Below are 18,598 nucleotides of genomic sequence, written 5' to 3'. Positions count from 1 at the left end.
GACAGACAATGCGAGCACCCAGGAGGTTCTGGCGACGGAGCCTGTTTATTGGGCAGGTGGGTGGGCGCCGCCCGTCACTCCTTGAGGGAGAAGTGCATCTTGTCGCTGATCATCTTGCGCTCGGGGTTGAGCCGCTTGAGGATCTGCGCGAGCACGTTCACGGTCTGCTCGCTGCTCAGCCCCGTCTTCTTGGTCTGGAACTTCTTCAGCAGGTCCTTGGTGGTCATGGGCTTCCGCGTCAGGTAGCGGCGCACCGCGTCCTCCGTCACCTGCACGTCTCTGTGGGGCCAAGCAGAGGGTGGCGTGGGCGGGCGTCCGCAGGCGGCCTCCCCACACCCCCGCCCCGCCCCTGCCATTCCCCCCCAACGTACCCGCTGCTGGGGGTCGACTTCCCCGACTGGGGCTGAGGGGTTGACTTCCCCGACAGGCTCTGGGGCCCCGGGTCCAGCCGCAGACGCTTGGCCACCGGCGTCTCATTGGTCCGCTTGCCTGGGGGAGCGGGAACAGGGCTGAGTCCTGTGCTCGAAGTGGGGGAGCCCAGGCGGAGGGGTGCCAGGATCCCAGTGCAGGGGGCCCAGGGGGCACACAGGCCTTGGCTCCCGAAGCAGAATGCGGGCCAAGGGTGGGAGAAGAGGAGGCAGTGAGGCTGGGTCCCGCTCACCCTGCTCCAGCTTGTTGGCGGCGGCCCGCAGGGTGGAGGACGTGCTGCCACTCTCCGCGCTCGGGCTGCCCGGCCGGCTGTTGCCCCGAGAGCTGCCTCCCGACGGCCTCCGCTCCCGCTTGGGGGGTGTCTTCTTCTTCTGTGGAGATGGGGTCCGGGACATGAGTCTACAGATAGCCCGTCGCCTGCCCCCTCCCGCCCCCGGGCCGGGCCATACCGCCATGAAGAGGGCCGAGGACGCCTCGCTGTCAATGTCGCTCTCCTCCGAGCTGTCCGACTCGTCGCTGCTGTCTGCTGGGGGCCAGAGGAGAGGTGTGGCTGCCGGGGTGCCCACCCGTGCCAGCCCCGCCTCGGGTAAGGGGCTAGGGGGTGGGGGGTGGGCTGGGATGCAGGGAGGGGACCCACCTTTCCTACGCTTCTTTTCCTGGGGCGTGGGCGCCTTCTTCTCCTCCTCCTCCTCCTTGTCCTCCTCGGGTGGCTTCTCCTCTTCGCTCTCCTCGCTGCTCTCGCTCTGCTCGTCTACGCCCTTGGGGCCCTCCTCCTGCTGGACGACCTTGGGCTTGCCCTCCAGCTCCTCCTGCGAGCTGCTAGAAGACAGAACGAGAGGGTGAGGGCCGGCCTGGGCCATCCTGGCCCCAACCCCTCGGCCGCCTCCTGCCTGCCTTACCTCGAGCCGTCCGACATGTAGTCCACCTCCTGGCCCTCGAAATCCCCATCGTCGCTGTCCTCGAAGGCCTCATCATCGGAGCCCTTCTTCTTTTTCTTCTTCTTGGTCCCCTTGGTGGGTGGTGCCTTCTTCTTGGCCTTGGGGGCTCTGCCCCCTGCGGAAGCAGAGGCGGGCTCAGGCTGGCGCTCATCCTATTTGGTGTATCCGAGGAGGTCCGCCTCGGCAGAAGCCCCCGAGGACCCACGTCTCCCAAGCAAACCCGACCAATGCAAGTCTACACCCCTGACTCCCTCTCTCCGGTTCTCACGCTCAGGAACGCCACCTCCTTCCCTGCATCCCCCAGGACCGGGTACCGACAATCAGAAACCAGCCTGTGGCCAGAATTATTTGAATTGGCCAACCTGAAGCTGTTGCACCCTCTGCCCCTCCGCATTGCACATCCCGTGGGAGCCCCAATAAAGGCCACAGCTGAGACCTTCCTGTAGCTTTCTGCCTCCTACCAACTCAGGTGCTTGCCCAGTGGCCTGTGTAGCCTGCTGAGCCCTGCTCTCATTCCCAGGGGGCTGTGACTAAGCTTCAGTGGCACTAACCTCCCTGGGCCATCACTCAGACACCTTGACAAAGTACGACGCAAGCACAGATCACCAGGCTGTGCGGATCACCCAGTCACCCCGGGGGCTCCACCGGCCTCACCTTCCTCACCACTGGCCTCGCTGTCGTCAGACGACATCTCCAGGTCATCCTCCAGGTCGTGGATGCGCAGCTCACTGGCTTTCTTTCGGCTGCGCTTCTCCTTTTCCTCGTCTTCCTCCTCCTGATCCTGATCCTTGAGCCGTCGCTGCTGCATGATGCTGAAGTGGTTCAGGACTTTGTTTCTCCTGTGGGCAGGGGAATGGGATGCAGTGGGAGGTGACAAGGGGCCTAACTCCAGAAACCGGGCCTCCTAACTGCATCTACACCAGGCACTCCCCCAAAGGGGAACCATAGACACAACTTTGGTGATATGAGGGATGATCACAACCCTGGCAAGTAACACCCTGAAATTACATGCAGAGAGCTGGATTTCTTTGACTCCTTTCAGTCCTATGTCCCTCAAGGAGAAGCTCTCAGTGGTTTGGTATCCCAGCATCTCTCAAGCTCAAGGCCTTTCCCAGGCAACAACAGAATTTGGCCACAATGTATTTACATCCATGTGTTTTTATGGTAGTTTATGGGTGCCTTTGTTTTTATGACAAATAATACTGCTGTTTCCATTTACCGTGATGGTAAAAGTTTTTAAAGTTTTTAAAAATATGACTATCTAAAGAGAGTCTTAGGATTGTATCTAATAGCACAAGCAAAGTTCATCAGTGGCATGGGAAGGAGTAAAGCTCTTTGATACAAGAATGTGAGTGGACTTAACACTACTGATTAGTACACTTAGAGTTGACAAATTTTATTGTGTGTTTTTTAGTTATTTTTAATTATTTTTAATTAAAACATGGAATGAGGATCCCTGGGTGGCGCAGTGGTTTGGCGCCTGCCTTTGGCCCAGGGCGCGATCCTGGAGACCCGGGATCGAATCCCACATCGGGCTCCCGGTGCATGGAGCCTGCTTCTCCCTCTGCCTGTCTCTGCCTCTCTCTCTCTCTTTCTCTCTCTCTCTGTGACTATCATAAATAAATTTAAAAAAAAAAATTAAAAAGAAAATTTAAAACATGGAATGAAATACTGATATATGCTACAACACAGATGAACCTTGAAGACATGCTGAATGACATGCCAGTCACAAAAGGACCAATACTGCATGATCCCACTCGTATGAGGTCCCTTGAAGGGTCAACTCAGAGAAGGAAAGTGGAATGGTGGAAGCCAGGGTTGGAGAAAGGGGGCAAAGAATAACTTTCATGAGGACAGAGTTTCAGTTTGGGAAGATATGAAAGTTCTGGAGATGAATGGTGGTGAAGGTCGTACAACAATGTGAATGTACTTAATGCCACTGAACTGGATACTTAGAAAGGATGAAATGGCAAGCTTTTACATTACATACATTTTGCCTGTAGTTGATCCAGCCATAGCCCTCCTGCCTGGGGGATGCCAAGTGGGCCAGGGAGAGGCCCCTGCTCTGCCGATTCCTGCTCCATGACTCAGCTCACCTACCCTTCCCCAGCTCTCTCAGGGCCCTGTAGTCCCTGATGCTTGTGTCTGTCTCCCCCACTGAACTGGGAGCTCCCCCACGGCCTGGTGGAGTCTGGTTTGGTTACCACTGAGTACCCAGCTCCCTGCCAGGCAGAAAGCTATGATGATACACCCCACTTCCAAGTGTTTCAGCCCCCTTCTGGGAAGCTGGGAGAGGGCAGTGTCTCCCTTCAGAGGGTCCTGCCTCCCTCCAGGCCTGCCTGGGCTCACTCACCTCTCCCACTCCTCCTCGGCCTCTTCAGCAGTGAGTGTGCGATGTCGGGCCAGCGGCGTGAAGTTATACCAGTTGTGCACCGGGAAGGCCTCAAAGGCCCCGTCAGGGCACTGAGTGAAGATGTAGTAGGACGTGTTCTCTGTCACGCCTCCCTTCTTTATGCCCTTGAACCTGCAAAGAATCATGGTCACAGCCTGGCCCTCAGGACCAGCCCTCTGCCTGCCTGTGCCCCCTGGCCTGCCCCCTCTCCAGAACTATCTGGGTTCTCTGAGCAAAATCCAGGGGCACCTGGGTGGCTCAGTTGGCTAAGTGTCTGACTTTAGCTCAGGTCATGATGTCGGAGTCCTGGGATCCAACCCTAAGTCATTGGGCTCTGCCCTCAGCAGGGAGTCTGCTTGTCCTTCTCCCTCTGCCCCTCCCCCACACATGCTCTCTCTCAAATAAATAAAATCTTTAAAAAAAAAAAAAAAAATCAAAAGTCAGGAGACCCTGGGCTGGCCCTTCAACTGTGTGAGCCTCAATTTCCATATCCGGAAAGCAGGGCCAGCACTCCCCACCCCTCTGCTCTGATCATTCTGAGAGCCCACTCAGGGCTCACTTCATTGTAAGTATCGTGGTCCTTTCGGAAAGGACCACGGTACATCAGCTGTGAAGCAAGGGCCCTGCAGTCAGACCCCCGCGGATTTGCCTCCAGGTTCCTCCTGCTAGCCTCCTCCTGACCTCTCCCCTCACCCTTCTCTGCCCTAAAAGTCTGGATAATCTTACAGAATGCTCTTTCCTGCCTACAACCTTCAAGGCTCCCCTGGGCCCTGGCCCCCCACAGTCCAGCTGCATCCTGGCATCCACTGTCTGGCACTACCCACCTGCCTTCTGTCACTGTCATGCCTGTGACAGTCCCTAGCGGTCTGCGGGCCATCTCATGCTTCTGTGCATGTGGTTCTGCCTGCCTGGAGTGCCCTCCATCCACCTGACTTCCCAATTCTCACAACCCCCAGTCTCTAGGTGGCCCCTTGCAGTGTGTGATCAGGGCAGGCTCTCAGGCTTCCCAAACCCTGGCCCCTAGAGCTCCCGTGTGAGCAGCAGCTTGGATCTTCAGAAATAAAACCCCATGAGAGACATGGGGGTTGCGACTGGACACCCAGTGGAGTTAGGACAGGAGGAGGATACGGGAGGCACTCACCGCTGCCACTACTTACTTTCTGCCCGATTTGCCATTGACGCGGAGCAGCCAGGGCTGGTCCTCTGGCCGGAACTCCTTGAGGACGATGCCATACTTCTTCCTCCGAGCCTCCTCACGAAGCTTGCGGTTGAACTCGCTGCCCGCACCAGACTCAGGCATCTCCTCCTCTTGGTAAATCTTCTTGTTGCTCAGGTCTCGCTCCAGCCGGGCCTGGGGCAACGGGGCAGGGTTGGGCAGGAAACAGACACTTTCAGCAGGGTGCCCGCCATTGCTCAAGCTATGCCTGCCCCCCCAAGGAACACCCTTGACCCCCGACCCAGGCTGAGCTGCAGACCTTCAGAGCCAACCTCCTGAACAAAAAAGGGACAGGACACTGCCTTTCTGTGCATCTGGGGGAAGGGTTGGGGGTAAGCTTTGTACTAGCTCTATTTTGCAGCCTTTCAGAGTTTGAAATTACTTCTAAATCAATAAAGAAAAAAATAGATCATTTTGGTGACAGGACAAAAGCAAAAACCATGAAAACAACCTGCTTGGAACTGGTCACTCCTCCTCTCTCTCTCTGCATTTAGACACCATTAAAGGCTGTTTTCCAATTCGGATCTCCAGGCAATTCAGCAGCAGTTAAGATATTTTAAGATGCACACAGTTCTTACCCTAGAGCTTCCTCCTCCAGACAGTGGAGGTGAAGTGCCATACACACACATGCCCCACACACACACACACACACACACACACACACACACAGGGCTGTTTACTGCGCCACTGTCTGTTGCAGCAAAAGACTGGAAATGAACCTAATAGCAGCAGGGGACTGGCTTAATACAGGGGGCCGCCTCCACATAATGGAAGACCAAACACAGGCAAAAGTATGTAACAACTGCCAAAACATATTAACTGAAAAAGGCCAGATGACTGAGGTCACTCCCCATTATCAAGAGATTTCTGATGGCTGGGAACAAAAAGATCCTCCAAGCATCCGGAAGTGGGGGGAAAAGCAAAGTTTTATTGGCATGCACATGCCCAACCATTTACAGATTGCAATGCCTTTACTGTGTAGAGGCGGGGTCGGAGGGCTGCTCCGGACACTGGCCAACAGGGCCAAGCATAATAATTAGCTGGTCTTTGAAGAAATAGTCTGCTGACCCCTGGTACAAAAGACAAGAATGAGAATGGTGGAAACCAAAAGCTAGAGTCCAACAGAAGAAACCTTCGAAATAGGAGAGAAAGTGGCTACCAAGCTAGCCTGGGCTCCCTGGTCATGCTCCCCAGCCTGAGGCTAGAAGAAAGGCACCCCCGGGATGGGAGAAATCAGTGTACTTCCCACAGCTCCTCTTCAGGGAGCCAGCCCAGGGGGTACCTCATTACAAAAGGGGAGTAAACAGGCCTGATTCCCTGAGGGTGGGCACCCCAAAGGGCAGGGCCCCTGCCTGGCTTGTTCACCATTAGCCTGGGGGGTGCTCTCCAGGGACAGCTGCTGGAAAGAACGCATTTGGAAGGGGTTTCTGCCCACACGTTGTTCATGGGTGAGGAGCAGCTACTGGGGGAAGCGATGTCTCTTGTGGTTATAAGTGCTTAGGTGCTAGACCTGCCCCCTCCTTGGGGTAATGAGTGACAACCCAGCAGGTTCATCTCTTCCCCAGAGAATGCAATCCCCTCCTAAGTGTGCCACTTAGGCAAGGAGAATTCTGGGGGCTGTATCTCTCTGTGACTAGGTTATAGAGGGCATGACCTCTGGGTGGTAAAAACAAGGAGTGATGTCCCCCCCATGATGATCAGGGAACAGGGTGTCACCCTCAAGTTACTAGTGGCTGGGAGGTCACACATCTCAAAAGGTGATAACTACTCAGGTGCTGCATGTCAAGGTGATGGGTGACGAGGGGCAGGTTCCTCTGGTTTCTTGTGGATGAGGGAAAAGGGGCTCTCCCACTCAATGAGGGATGGCGGTAGTATGTTAGTATGTTCCCAAGGTATTTACCAAGTTATTCCTCTTAGTGAGGAGTGTTTAAAGCTGGGACCCCCTGATGTGTGGGTATCTCCCTCTTGGATGATCAGTGATAAAGAATGCCCCACCCCACCCCCACCCCCAGAGTGATCAGGGATTTGGAAACACTCCACCCTCTCTGGGTAATTTAGGTGAGACCAGAGGTTGGGGGAGCATGTTAGTTTGTATATGAATGTGCATACGGCTGGAGATGCTGGGGGGCAGGCAGCCTACAAGGGAAGAGGGTGCCCTGAGCAAGCATCCACCTGCCCAATATCCAGAGGGACTAACGTCTCTCTCAAATAGCCTCACTTGCTCAACTAGATGAAGGGATGTTTAAAAACAGTCAAAAGACAGACCGGTGCTGAAAACAGGATGAGCAGCAGGAGCTGCTCAACTGAAGGAAAGCCTGAAGCTGCCAACTTTAGACCTGGGCCAACTCCTGTGCTGGGCTGCTCCAGTCTCTGTGGCTTCAAATGCTGCCCCCAATGCCCAGATGCTCCCTCCCAGTCTCCCAACTCAGATGCTCCACTGCTTATTTACTGTCTCCTCCTGGATGTCTGATATAAGATGTTGAGAACTGAACTCCCAATACTCTGTCCATCCGGCCCTGTCACCCGTCAACATCCAATCATTAACAAATCATGTTGGCTCCACTTTAAAACACACTAGAATCCACTGACTTCTCACAACCGCTGTTTGCTCCATGCCCAGTCGTCACTCACCTGGACCACCGCCGACGCCTCCACCCTGCAACACCCTTTGTCTGCCCCTGATCCTATAGCACCCAGATCAGTTTATAACTCCCCTGTTTAGAACCCTTTAAAGGTTTCTGCTATAGACTGAATGTTTGTGTTTTATCCCAAAATGCATATGATGAAACCTAACTCCCGGTGTGATGGTATGGGGAGGTGGGGCCTTGAGAAGGGGATTAGGTCCGAAGGGTGGAGTCCTGGTGAATGAGATGAGTGCCCTCTTAAGAGCTCTCTCACCCCCTCTGCCACGTGAGGACACAGTAAAAAGACAGACATCTACGAACCAGGAGGCAGGCCTTCACCAGACCAAACATCTGCTGGCGCCTTGCTCTCAGACCTCCTAGCCTTCAGAACCGTGAGAAATAAATATGTGTTGTTTAAAAGCCACCCAGTCTGAGGTATTCTGCTGAGCAGCACCCATGGACAGAGCTTCCAAAAACCATCTGCAGGCTGCAGACCCCTCGGCCTTGCCCAGATGACTCTAGGCTGGAAATGCCCGTCAGGGGGCACAACTTCTAAATGCCATCCTTTCATGAGGCCTCCTGTGGGGCCTGCCCAATCTTCCTCACAGGGATCCCTAGCAGCTCAGCCTGGGCCTCAGTACATCGTCTTATCCCCACTCGGGGAGCGGGGTCGAAGCCAAGCCTTAGTTTTACCACTGTAACTAAGCGCCTATTGCAGGATCAGGTTCTTACGCTCACTCCCAACGGGGACTTACCTGATTCCAGGTAGCAAAGTTGACTTTGTCAGCAGCATTGAAGGCCATGATGTTGTATTTTTTCGTTGTGTTTCTGGGGTGGGCAAAAAGAGGGCTGCTCTCAGTTCACCGTTCATTTAACAAACCCTCCCTTGGCTCAGCAACGCTGGGGACCCACAGAAGCCCTCAGGGGTTCCCGGTCTCTCCCGACCCCTCTGCTGAAGAAGAGCAGGAGGGGAGGCATAAAGGTCGGGGGACGGGGGGTGCCCAAGGTGTGGGAATAATGGAGACCTCTGTCCTGGGGGCGGGGGCGGGGGAGGGCAGGCAGGGCATGTTTCCCAGAGGAGGAAGATCGTGGGGCTGGGTTTTATAGGACCGACAGGAGTCACAACGCCAGGGAAAAGGCCTTCCTGCCGAGAGAAGGCTAGGCCAGGGGGCTGCATCCGACGTACCGCCCACTAATGGGCTCATTCATTCATTCCGTTGCAAACACGGGATGCACCTCGCTCAACCCCAGCCCTGGGCCCAGGTCCCTGCTCCTCGGGAGGCGGCATCACCGGCGGCGCCAGGCTGGCCTGGGAGCTCAGGAAGCGGGGAGAGGGCTGCGGGACTTACTTGGGAACTCGGACGACATACTCGGTGACGTTCTGGCTGCTGGGGCCCTGCGGGCAGAGAAGGAGGGGCGGTGGGTGAGTGGGGGGCTGCAGAGGCGGCGCGCCGCGACCCCCGAGCTCCCCCGTGTACTCACGAGGGCCGCCATGGTGACGGTCGGGGGTTCGGGTCCGCTGCGGCCCGCGCCCCTCAGTCCCGGGGAAGCCGCCCGCGCGCCGTCGGGTCTCTGGCCCGGATCGAGGGGGCCGCTACCCAGAAGTCGGTCTTCTCGGGGAACCGCTCCGGCCGCGTCTGCGCCTGCGCCTAACCTGGACGTGACACTCGGGCCGCGGCGCGACGGCAACCTCCTCCGCGTCACCTAGCTCCCCGAGTCCCGCGGAGCGGACGGCCCAGACCGACCCCGACGCGGAAGACACCCCGGCTGCGGCGGAAGCCGCGTCGCGCCTCTCTATAAAGCGCGACTGATTTAATCAGCCTGTGGCCACGCCTCCTCGTGACATCACATCCGGGGGCCGCGGGGCGTCCTGGGAGAGGAGGGAGGAACCTAGCCTCCCTCGCGAGCTCTCGGGCGCCTCGCGCATGCGCCACTGCACTCCGGAAGTGAGTCGGAGGAGGCCGCGTCACCATAGCGACCGGGGCCTCTTAGTCCGCGCCGAGCTGTTGGGGCGCCGCCAGCTGCGCCCCTTTGGGTTCATTTCCTCCTTCTGCCCCGGGGAGACCTCATCGTCTCGCCAAGTGATCGGGCCCTTGTGACGTAGAGCCGAGCCAGGAGGAGGAGTCAGGGCCCGGGTGGGGATGGGGCGCGACCACCCCAGGGCCGCTGGTGGGATGGGTCTGTGCAAGTCCAAGCTGCCCGAGGTGGGCAGGCCCCTGCGACCCCAGGAGAAGGGTAACGTCGCAGGGGCGGCTGGCTCACGGGGCGGGGGGGAGGAAGGAGGCCGTGAAGGGCACGAGGGAGGTGCAGGTACCCCACACCCCAGGCCGGTGTGCACACGCCCCGCCCCCCACCCACCGAGCTGCACGTGCTCGAGGATCAGCCGCGCTTTGATCCGCTTGGGCACCTGCTGCGCGGGGTTCTGGGCACTCCACGGCGAGTATGTCACACTAGCTGTCCGGCCTCCAGGAGATGACAGTGTAGACAGGGAAGGAGACAGTCTCAGAAAAATGGGATCGGCGAGCAGGAGGGAGCAGGGCTGCCACGGGGAGAGAGGAGCCGGCTCTGCGGCCCCCAGGAGAGGGGAGGTTTAAAGTTTACGTTGGGCCCTGTGGGATGCCTGGGAATTCACTAAGCCAAGCGGGAGGGAAGCAAGACACGGAAATTGCATTATCGACTACTGCGCTGCCTTAGAGACGCCTGGTAGCCACGCACCTTCGTTTGCTCATCACCCGCTACCGCACGTCAGGGACCGTGGCAACTGGTAGAAACCCGGGGACCAGCAAGACAGAACTGGTCCTTGCCCTCCCGGAGCACAGAGTGTGGCTGGGGAGACGGACAAGAACAAGGAAACAGGCAAAATCCTAGCTGACCGTGGCTGCTGCAGTGGAGGAAATGTGGCCCTGGGACGGGATGATGCGGGGGGAGGTCGGGAGGGGAAGCCTGATGGGCGGGCGGGTGGGCTGTGTCCTGAAGGCGGCGGAGCAGGGACTTGGCGTGCTGGGGGAGCAGCGGGAGAGGGATGAGTTTGGCAAGTTCAAGGGACAGAAGAGGCCAGGGGGCTGGACCAGAGGGAAGGAGGAGGAGGGCGTTGTGGGATGGCCCAGAGGGGGCGCAAGTCTGAGCCTGTTTCCTCAGCTGTCAAACGGGACAATCGAGTCATTGAGGTTTTCAAGGAGATGCTGTGTGCAGAGGGCGTGGCCTGCTCGCGGTCTGCATCCTCTTCGCAGCCCCCCAAACCCGCCCCTGTAGCAGCGCTAACCCGTGCCCTGTGTGGATATACCACTGGGCATGGATGCACACCCCCAGATGCCACTCTAGGGCAAAAATGGGTAATGCCAGGAGACCCGTGTCCCGCGTCACTCACCCGAGGACACACACTAGGCTGTGGACACAGACACATCGGTGCGTGCTGGCCCCTGCAGGCACCAAACCCTCTCCCCACCTCTTCCCTGGGCCCCCACAGACATCCTCAAGTCTCCCCTGATCATCTTCGTGATGGGCGGCCCAGGTTGTGGCAAAGGGACACAGTGCAAGAACATGGCGACCAAATACGGCTTCCGCCACGTGGGGCTGGGCCAGCTGCTGCGGCAGGAGGCCCGACGCAGCACCCAGCGGGGCCGGAAGATCTATGACATCATGCTGCAGGGGCTCCTGGTGCCCACGGTGAGAGCTCACAGGCACCAGGGCAGGGGGAAGAAGGGGGTACGTCAGGATGGGCTTCCCTGGAAGCAGAGAGGCCCAGAAGGCCGCCACTCCCACTGCTTTGCTGCCCTGAGCCTCCGTGTCCCCACCTGTCAAAGTGGAAGAGCAGCTGGACTCCCAGCAGGAGTCCGTAGTGAGGGTTGGCTGACCTCATTGCCATAAAGCATGTGGCAAAGTGCCTGCAACTTAACGAGTGCTCCGTAAAGTCAGTAGTTATTACCCTCGTGACCTTGGGCATATGTCACTGGCCCCTTCTGTACCTGTTTCCTCCCCTGTAAAAGGAAGGTCCCCCCCCGTACCTACCTGTAGGACGGTAGCGATGAGTAAATGAGACCTCGCAAGCCTGGCACACAGTAGTCGCTCTGCCCGGTAGACCGGCTCGGCGCAGCAGAGCAGCCTCGGCATCCTGGGCACTGGGCAGGGCAGGTGCTCCCCTGGACTCACCTGAAGTCCAGACCCAGGAAGCGCACTTGACAAGGTAGCCATGTAGGTGAGGGACCCCCGGGGCACCAAACCCGCCACCCCTTTCCTTCCCAGGGCATCATCCTAGACCTGATCAGCAGCACCATGCTGTCTCACCCAGAGAGCCGAGGCTTCCTCATTGACGGCTTCCCGCGGGGGCTGAAGCAGGCCAAGGAGTTTGAGCGCCTTGTGAGTGACCCCAGGGTGTGCAAGCGTGCGGTGAGGCGTGAAGCCGCTCCCCCCCTCCCTGCCTTGAATGGAGATCAGAAGGAGTGAGACTTGGGGGAGAGGAGATGGCAAGGGGGGAAATGGGGTTTTATATTTTCAAGGGACAGTCGGGAGGGAGATGGTTGGAAGCTTCTAGAACCTGGGTAGGTAGCTGGTGAGCTGGCCGGGACAAAGTCCTATTAATATCTTCCTGCACATCAATTATTTGCCCACTGAAGAGCACGTGGGGTTAGTATCATCTCTGGGCCATTGACATGGAGTCTAGTTATCCGTTCATTTATTTATTCAACCACCTGTCCCCAGATCTTTCGAGAACAGGCTCTGTCCTTAGGATTCATGAGACCGACTCAGTCCCTGCTCTTAGGATGCCAGGCGCTGACCTATACGTGACTCGCTGGACAAAACAGACATTTCAGGTCGCGGTGAATGCAGTAAGGAGGAGACAGAACGACATCCTGGAGGGACACAAGTGGGCTGTTCGGGGTGCGGGCCCAGGTGGCCTCCCCGAAGCCAGGACATTGGACAGTTGAGCTGTGCCAAGGAGGAGCCAGCTGCGTTTCTTCAGGTTCCCTCTGCATGCCAGTAGCGCTGACTTCGTGAAAAGGCCCATCCGCCCCCTTGAGCAGCCATAAGACTGGAACGTCTGGAAATGGCCAAGCGGGAGAAGAGGCAACCTGTGGCAGGTTGTCAGCCTCCAGACTGTTCTGGAACTTGCTGGAATCGGTTGAAATGCCTTCGGAGAAGTGCAGGTGGGGATCCAACAGAGGTGGCCCAGGGCTGGAGCAGGGCAGCTGGATGGCGCAGCTTCCCTTGAAAACCGCCTGGCTTGGCAACGCAGGGCCTGCATGTCCCCATGGCAACAGCAGCATGAATGCATCTTGAGCTTTTTACTGAGCCCAGCGCTGTTCTCGACCCTACTCGGATGAGCTCTGATCTTTCGGAACATTCCAGAGAAACGTTTCTTGCACTGTCACCATCCTGCTTTTTTTACAGAGGGATCGGGCAACTTGCCCTGGGTCACACAAGTTAGGTGGCGGGCACAGGCCTTCCTTAGGCCCCAGGACAGTTCCGAGGCCTAGATTCTGACCACGTCAGTGGGGGGCCCCTCTCCGCCTCACGGTGGTCCCCCCTTCACCCACGGAGGGTTGCCTTCCGTCATGGAGGCCGAGAACCATCTGCCAGCTAGGGTCGTGCTGGCGTTGTGGATTTACGCTAAGGGGAACAGACGGGTGCTTTTCTCTTGTGCCCGTGTGGCTGCCAGAGGTGGAAAAAAGGAAATAAATGGGGCTCTGTGCGATGACGGTGGATTTTCTTTGTGGAGAATTTTCTAGATCTCTGCGAGCTGCCAGGCCCCTGCCGGCCTTTGAGGACCCTGGAGGCCCCTGCTCAGGCCCTTCCCCCGCCGACCCTGCTGGCCTTGAGCGTCTGTTTTGAGGGTCGCGTCGGTGCAGTGGGTCTGGCTTGAAGCGGGCGCAAGAAGTCTCTGCCCGCAAGGACACACTGCCTGGGGACCCTGCCCTTTGCCGCTGCTCTTCTCTCTGTGTACCTTCAAGACACCCCCAGGGGCCTTTTGAGGGCCAAGGTGCTGAAATTCAGAGGAAGCCGCCCTGGGATGCTGTGTCGGACTCCTAGGGAGATCAGCGCCCCCATTTTATAGACAGGGAAATCGGGAGCCACGGAGGGAAGGTTACCCTTGGAGGTGGGCCAGCCTAGTGCAGACACTGGCTTTGGAGCCAGCGAGACTGGCGTGCAGGTCACACTCGGTCACTTTCTCCCCGTCTGTGACTCGCACGAGGCTTGGCTTCCCAAGCCTCAGTGTCCTCCTCTGTGAATGTGGACAGAAACGCTACAGGCGTCTCCTCGATGTGGGGACACGGGGAAGGAAGGCTGACTCCCGAGGCAGCGGCCTGTGTATTTCCAAGACGGCACCAGTCACCCCTGCACCTGTCTGAGAACACAGCTCGGGAGCCGAGGCCCAGGGATGGGTGGCCTATGTCGAACGAGCCCACGGGGACTCCCCGCCGAGGACAACCAGACAGCCACGTGCGGCTCCGATTATTAGAATCAGGTCGGACTTTGTTGGAGCGTCCCTGACCAGTGGCCCTGAAACGCCCATTTCTCTGCATCGATGTTTCTCCCAGAAGTGTCACCTGCGGGGAAACTCCCCTGTTCACGGAAGAAGACTTTAAAATAATGATGTATTTTTAAAAACTTTTTGTTAATTATAGCCTCACAGGAAATTGCCTTGTACCATTCACCCAGGTCCCCAACCCCCCTACTGGTGACATCTTATTCCGCGGGTCGTCCAGGATCACAAGCTGGCTGTTGGGATCACGGCGTATTTTGATTTTCCAGTTACCTCCAGAGCAAGCGGTGCTCTCTTTCCCTTTACCAAAGTGCTCCCATTGCCCCCCTCCCGGCCCCGCAGGAAGCAGAAAAAGGCACTTGGTGGAATGCGGTGTTTTAAGTGACAGCACGGGCAGTGGCGTACAGGCCCAGGATGTGCAAAGTCTGTGCAAGCTGACCCCACAAAGCCTCGTGCTCGGAAGCACAAGGGGATGAAGGCCCCCACGCGCGTCCCGTTCACTGTCCCTGCCGGGAAGGAGAGGTGTGTCCGTGCTTGTGCGCACAATCAGCACAATCTAAGGGATCCCCGGGTGCCCGGATCAAACTGTCATCGAGGTCTGGCCACACGTGCTCTATCTGCGCCCGAACGTCTTGTCGCAGTGGCCGATCGATGGTGTCCTTTGAAGCAGGTTCCGGGGCCCATTCTGGGCGCTCCCTCACCCAGCCGCTCCCGACATGGCCAACGTTCCTGCCTCGAGACCATCTGATACCCAGGCCACCTCAGTTTCCCCGGTGTCTGAAGAGCATCCCTTTGATTTCCATGGGGTTAGGTTTGCCAGCTGAAACGAGGCCCACACCTCGCTCGGTGTCTCCTAATCCAGGGCGGCGCATCCACACTGCTGGCTTCCCTCCTGCCTTGGACTCACGGGTCCCTACCTCGCCTCTCTATCCCTCATTCACTCTGCACACGCAGAGTTAACTACCGACGTGCTCAGATTCGGGTTCTGTACGTTGTGTGTGTGTGTGTGTGTGTGTGTGTGTGTGTGTGTGTATTTCATCCAAAATATTTCAGTATATATTTTCCAAAAGATGAAGATTTTTGTAAAGTCAAAACACTGCCACGATCACACGTTAATATCTTCCGCGTCCTCAAACGACTCGCCAATAGTCAGATGTCCGTGAGCGTCTTCAACATCCTTTTCTTCTTAAGAGGAAGTGGTTTGTAATGAGGATTTAGGTAAGGGTGACAGTGTGTAGTTGGTCCTACGTCTCACCTGCCCTGTCGTCAGTCGTCAGACAGGTGCTCCTTCCGTCTCGGCTGCTTCTGTTTCCCTTGCAACTGTGTTTCTCGAAAAGAAGCCGCATCTTGGGGTCTCCTTAGTTGGCACAGCCTGGCTCTCGCTGGCTGCAAAGCGTTCTTCACCACGTTCCTCTCTCCAGTAGATGTCGTCGCCACCGCTAGTGTGTCTGGAGCTTGCTTGGGACTCCGATGCCGCTTTGTCCGGCGTCCTCCCTAGGCGTTGACGTGAAGTTGTCAGGTGGCACGGGATGCCTTGCTGTCTCCTCACCATGGGTGGATTATCTTTTTTTTTTTTTAAAGGTTTTATTTATTTATTCATGAGAGACACACACACACACACACAGAGAGGCAGAGACACAGGCAGAGGGAGAAGCAGGCCCCACGCAGGGAGCCCGACGCGGGACTCGATCCCGGGACTCCGTGATCATGCCCTGAGCTGAGGCAGGTGCTAAACCGCTGAGCCACCCAGGGATCCCCTGGATTATCTTTTACAAGTATTCGAGTGTGCTCTTCGGGAGGAGTCAGGCCCCTGAACGTCCGTCCACCGGGACACGGGTGGTGGACTTGAGAAAGTGGGAAAACGGAGTATGTGTTGTGCATGCAGGGTCCTTTCTTCCGTCCAGTTGTGAGGATGCTGGGGCTGTGACATTTCTGCGCTCCTGTGACATTCAGGCTTTGGCTCCTCCCCCGCGTGGTGGTAGATGAATCAGGGCGGATTGGGCGTAGAGCACTGTGATTCAATACTTTATGTCTTGCATAATTTCCCAGGAGGCTCCCACATGCCCGACTGGCACCCTCTCCGCGAGGGGTCTGTAATGGGCGGAACTGTGTCCCCCAAGATGTGTACGTGGAAGCCCTCACCTCCAGGGCCTCCAAATGTGCCTGTATGTGGAGACAGGGTCTTTAAAGAGGTGAGCAAGTTAAAAGAGGTCCTTGGGGGAGAGGGGGTGCCCCTGACCCAATCTGACCGGTGTCCTTCCGAGAAGAGATTAGGACACGCACACACAGAGGGGACACGGGGCAGAGCCGGCATCGACCAGCCGAGGAGAGAAGCCTCAGAAGGAACTAGCCGTGTGGACGCCCTGATCTTGGTGTCCGGCCTCCAGGATTGTGAGAAAGTAGAGTTTGTAGGGGCCCCTGGGAGGCTCAGTCGGTGGAGCATCAGCCTTCAGCTCGGGTCGTGACCCCGGGGTCCTGCATCGGGCTCCCTGCTCGGTGGGGGGGCCTGCTTCACGCTCATGCTCCCTCTCTCCCTATCTCTGCTGCTAGCTCTGTCTCCCTCTCAAATAAAATCTTTTTTTTTAAATTTTTTTATTTATTTATGATAGTCATACAGAGAGAGAGAGAGAGAGAGGCAGAGACAGAGGCAGAGGGAGAAGCAGGCTCCATGCACCGGGAGCCCAACGTGGGATTCGATCCCGGGTCTCCAGGATCGCGCCCTGGGCCAAAGGCAGGCGCCAAACCGCTGCGCCACCCAGGGATCCCCAAATAAAATCTTTTTTAAAAAATGAAAGTAGAGTTTCTGTTGTTTGAGGCATGCACACGTGGCGTTTTGTGGCGGGAGCCTCAACTGAGTACACCCGGTCAGACAGCGGGGGCGCAAAGTGCCCCCTCCACCTCCCATCTCCTGGTTTTATTCGTGCTGATATTCAGGCTGATAGACATTGCCAGTTTGCGATTTTTCTCTTCTGGGCATTTTTTCCCACACCGATTAGTGCGAATTCTTCCCTAAAGAAGAAATCTCTTTCCTCGTCAAGGGCTGTTGGGTTATCCTGAAATACACTTCCTACCAGACAGGTGGGCCCTATAGAAGCTTAGCTTCCCTTCCTCGAGGGCCATTTTTCAGACTAAGGCGTTGGTGTCCTAGGTCCTTCCAATGGTGACCATGAGGTTGGTCATTTTTGCCTTCATTCGTCTGGTTCTCTCTCATCAGAACTCCGTGGTCTTTGTTGTGGTCCTGCCAGCTGTCCCATCAGTGGCCAGGGTGGCACCTTTCTCACTGACGTGTGTCCTCTGACACGGCCACGCCCCCCCCATGACCCCTACGCTCTGTTTCTGGCCTGACTTCCCACTTCCCACCCCTACCTTCCACATTTCCTGCTGAGCCCTCGAATTGGCGCTCCCTCGCAGGAGCCCTTTTACCGTGGCGTCCGGCCTGGGGGCCAGGGGAATTCATTGTCACTGGGTTGTCACCATTTCCAAACCTTTCCAGTGGTCAGAGCTGTAAAACACGCACTTGTGCAGGGGACGGAATCCCAAGTTTGGGGCACCTGGGGGGCTCAGTGGGTGAGCATCTGCCTCCGGCTCAGGGTGTGACCCCGGGATCCTGGGATGGAGTCCCACGTCGGGCTCCCCTGCTGTGTCTCTGCCTCTCTCTGCATCTCGCATGAATAAATAAATAAAATCTTTAAAAAAAAAATCCCAAGTTCATCCTGATGTTTCCAGTTCACACTTAGCAGGACAATGCCACCTTCTCTTTCCCTAAAACATCAGACTCCTAAAACCATTAACGTAGTCATTCGCATTATTCCATTAGGTGCAAAATTGTTTCCAGGGAATATACCACTACTAACTAGTAAAAATAAAACGACTGAAGGAGGTTTAAGATTTCTCTGTGGCTCTGACTTTCCTTATACTATTCCTCACTGTGGACGTACGTGGGGAAAAAAAAACACCGAGTTGCCTGAAATAATTATTTTCTCTATGTAGTTATGCGTGACAATAACTCAGGTACATTTGTTTCGGTTTGGTTTTGGATATTTGGGGATTGCCTTGTTACATTTAACTTTTGAATTTGCATGTTATTTGATGATCCCAAAGTCAGAGCCACATAAAAAGGTGTGCCGGAGTAAGAGCTTGTTTCCAACCACTCCTGTCCGCCCCTAATCCCCAGTTGTGTCCTCCTTTCCCCATAGGCAACTATTTTCATTAGTTTTTGGTTTGGTTTGTCCTTCTGGTGTTTCTTTTTGCAGATATAAAGTGTGTGTGTATGTGTGTGTATGTAAGAGAGAGATCTTTCTCACACAAAAGCCGGCATTCTGTATATACGTGTCTTCACTTTTTTGAGCTTTACGATATATCCCGCAGATCTCCTATGGGCATCGAGGATTTCCTTGTTTCCTTTCACAACTGCTGTTCCATTGCGTGGCACTGCCGTCGTCTATCCAGCTGATACCCCATTGACAATAACTTGCTGGACAACGCATTGACAGGCAATAAGCTGTGTGTGGTCGTGGG

General features: G+C 56.4%; 2 protein-coding genes across 18 annotated transcripts in view; one reads left to right on the top strand and one right to left on the bottom strand.

Annotated features, from left to right (window-relative positions):
- Nucleotides 1-26: 26 nt before the first annotated feature.
- Nucleotides 27-9,586, bottom strand: GTF2F1 (general transcription factor IIF subunit 1). Of its 5 annotated transcripts, none has more exons than XM_072787585.1 (12): nt 9,082-9,586; nt 8,949-8,995; nt 8,355-8,427; nt 4,917-5,110; nt 3,721-3,891; nt 2,022-2,206; nt 1,329-1,482; nt 1,067-1,245; nt 879-955; nt 662-800; nt 372-489; nt 27-279 (listed from the first exon to the last, which is right to left on the bottom strand). In XM_072787585.1, exons 1-12 carry the CDS (start codon nt 9,091-9,093, stop codon nt 75-77), a joined length of 1,554 nt encoding a protein of 517 aa, XP_072643686.1. In that variant the 5' UTR covers nt 9,094-9,586; the 3' UTR covers nt 27-74. The 5 variants fall into 5 exon arrangements, with proteins under 5 accessions (XP_072643686.1, XP_072643687.1, XP_072643684.1 ...); XM_072787586.1 differs by having other exon boundaries at nt 879-952; nt 9,082-9,579; XM_072787583.1 differs by having other exon boundaries at nt 1,067-1,248; nt 9,082-9,574.
- LOC140610983 (adenylate kinase isoenzyme 1-like) overlaps nt 9,403-18,598 on the top strand; it is a 14,672-nt gene continuing 5,476 nt past the window's right edge. For 2 of the 13 annotated variants that reach the window (XM_072787601.1, XM_072787602.1), the window contains exons 1-3: nt 9,532-9,834; nt 11,066-11,265; nt 11,842-11,985. In XM_072787601.1, coding sequence (XP_072643702.1) covers nt 9,741-9,834; nt 11,066-11,265; nt 11,842-11,985 — 438 coding nt within the window. In that variant the 5' untranslated portion in view covers nt 9,532-9,740. Of the gene's footprint in view, nt 9,835-9,862; nt 10,040-10,293; nt 10,456-11,065; nt 11,266-11,841; nt 12,039-18,598 lie in introns of those variants that run through there. The other 11 variants (XM_072787609.1, XM_072787607.1, XM_072787610.1 and 8 more) reach the window with 11 other exon arrangements.

Source organism: Canis lupus, chromosome 19, assembly GCF_048164855.1.
Source record: "Canis lupus baileyi chromosome 19, mCanLup2.hap1, whole genome shotgun sequence".
Classification (NCBI taxonomy): Eukaryota; Metazoa; Chordata; class Mammalia; order Carnivora; family Canidae; genus Canis; species Canis lupus.
The sequence above is the reverse complement of the archived record's forward strand: the minus strand, read 5'-3'. Positions and strand labels throughout refer to the sequence as shown.

Coding starts and splice junctions, on each gene's coding strand:
- GTF2F1 (XM_072787583.1), bottom strand. Junction 5,111..8,354: donor ACTTTGCTACCTGGAATCAG/GTAAGTCCCCGT, acceptor CCGTTGCCCCAG/GCCCGGCTGGAGCGAGACCT. Junction 956..1,066: donor GGAAAAGAAGCGTAGGAAAG/GTGGGTCCCCTC, acceptor TCTGGCCCCCAG/CAGACAGCAGCGACGAGTCG.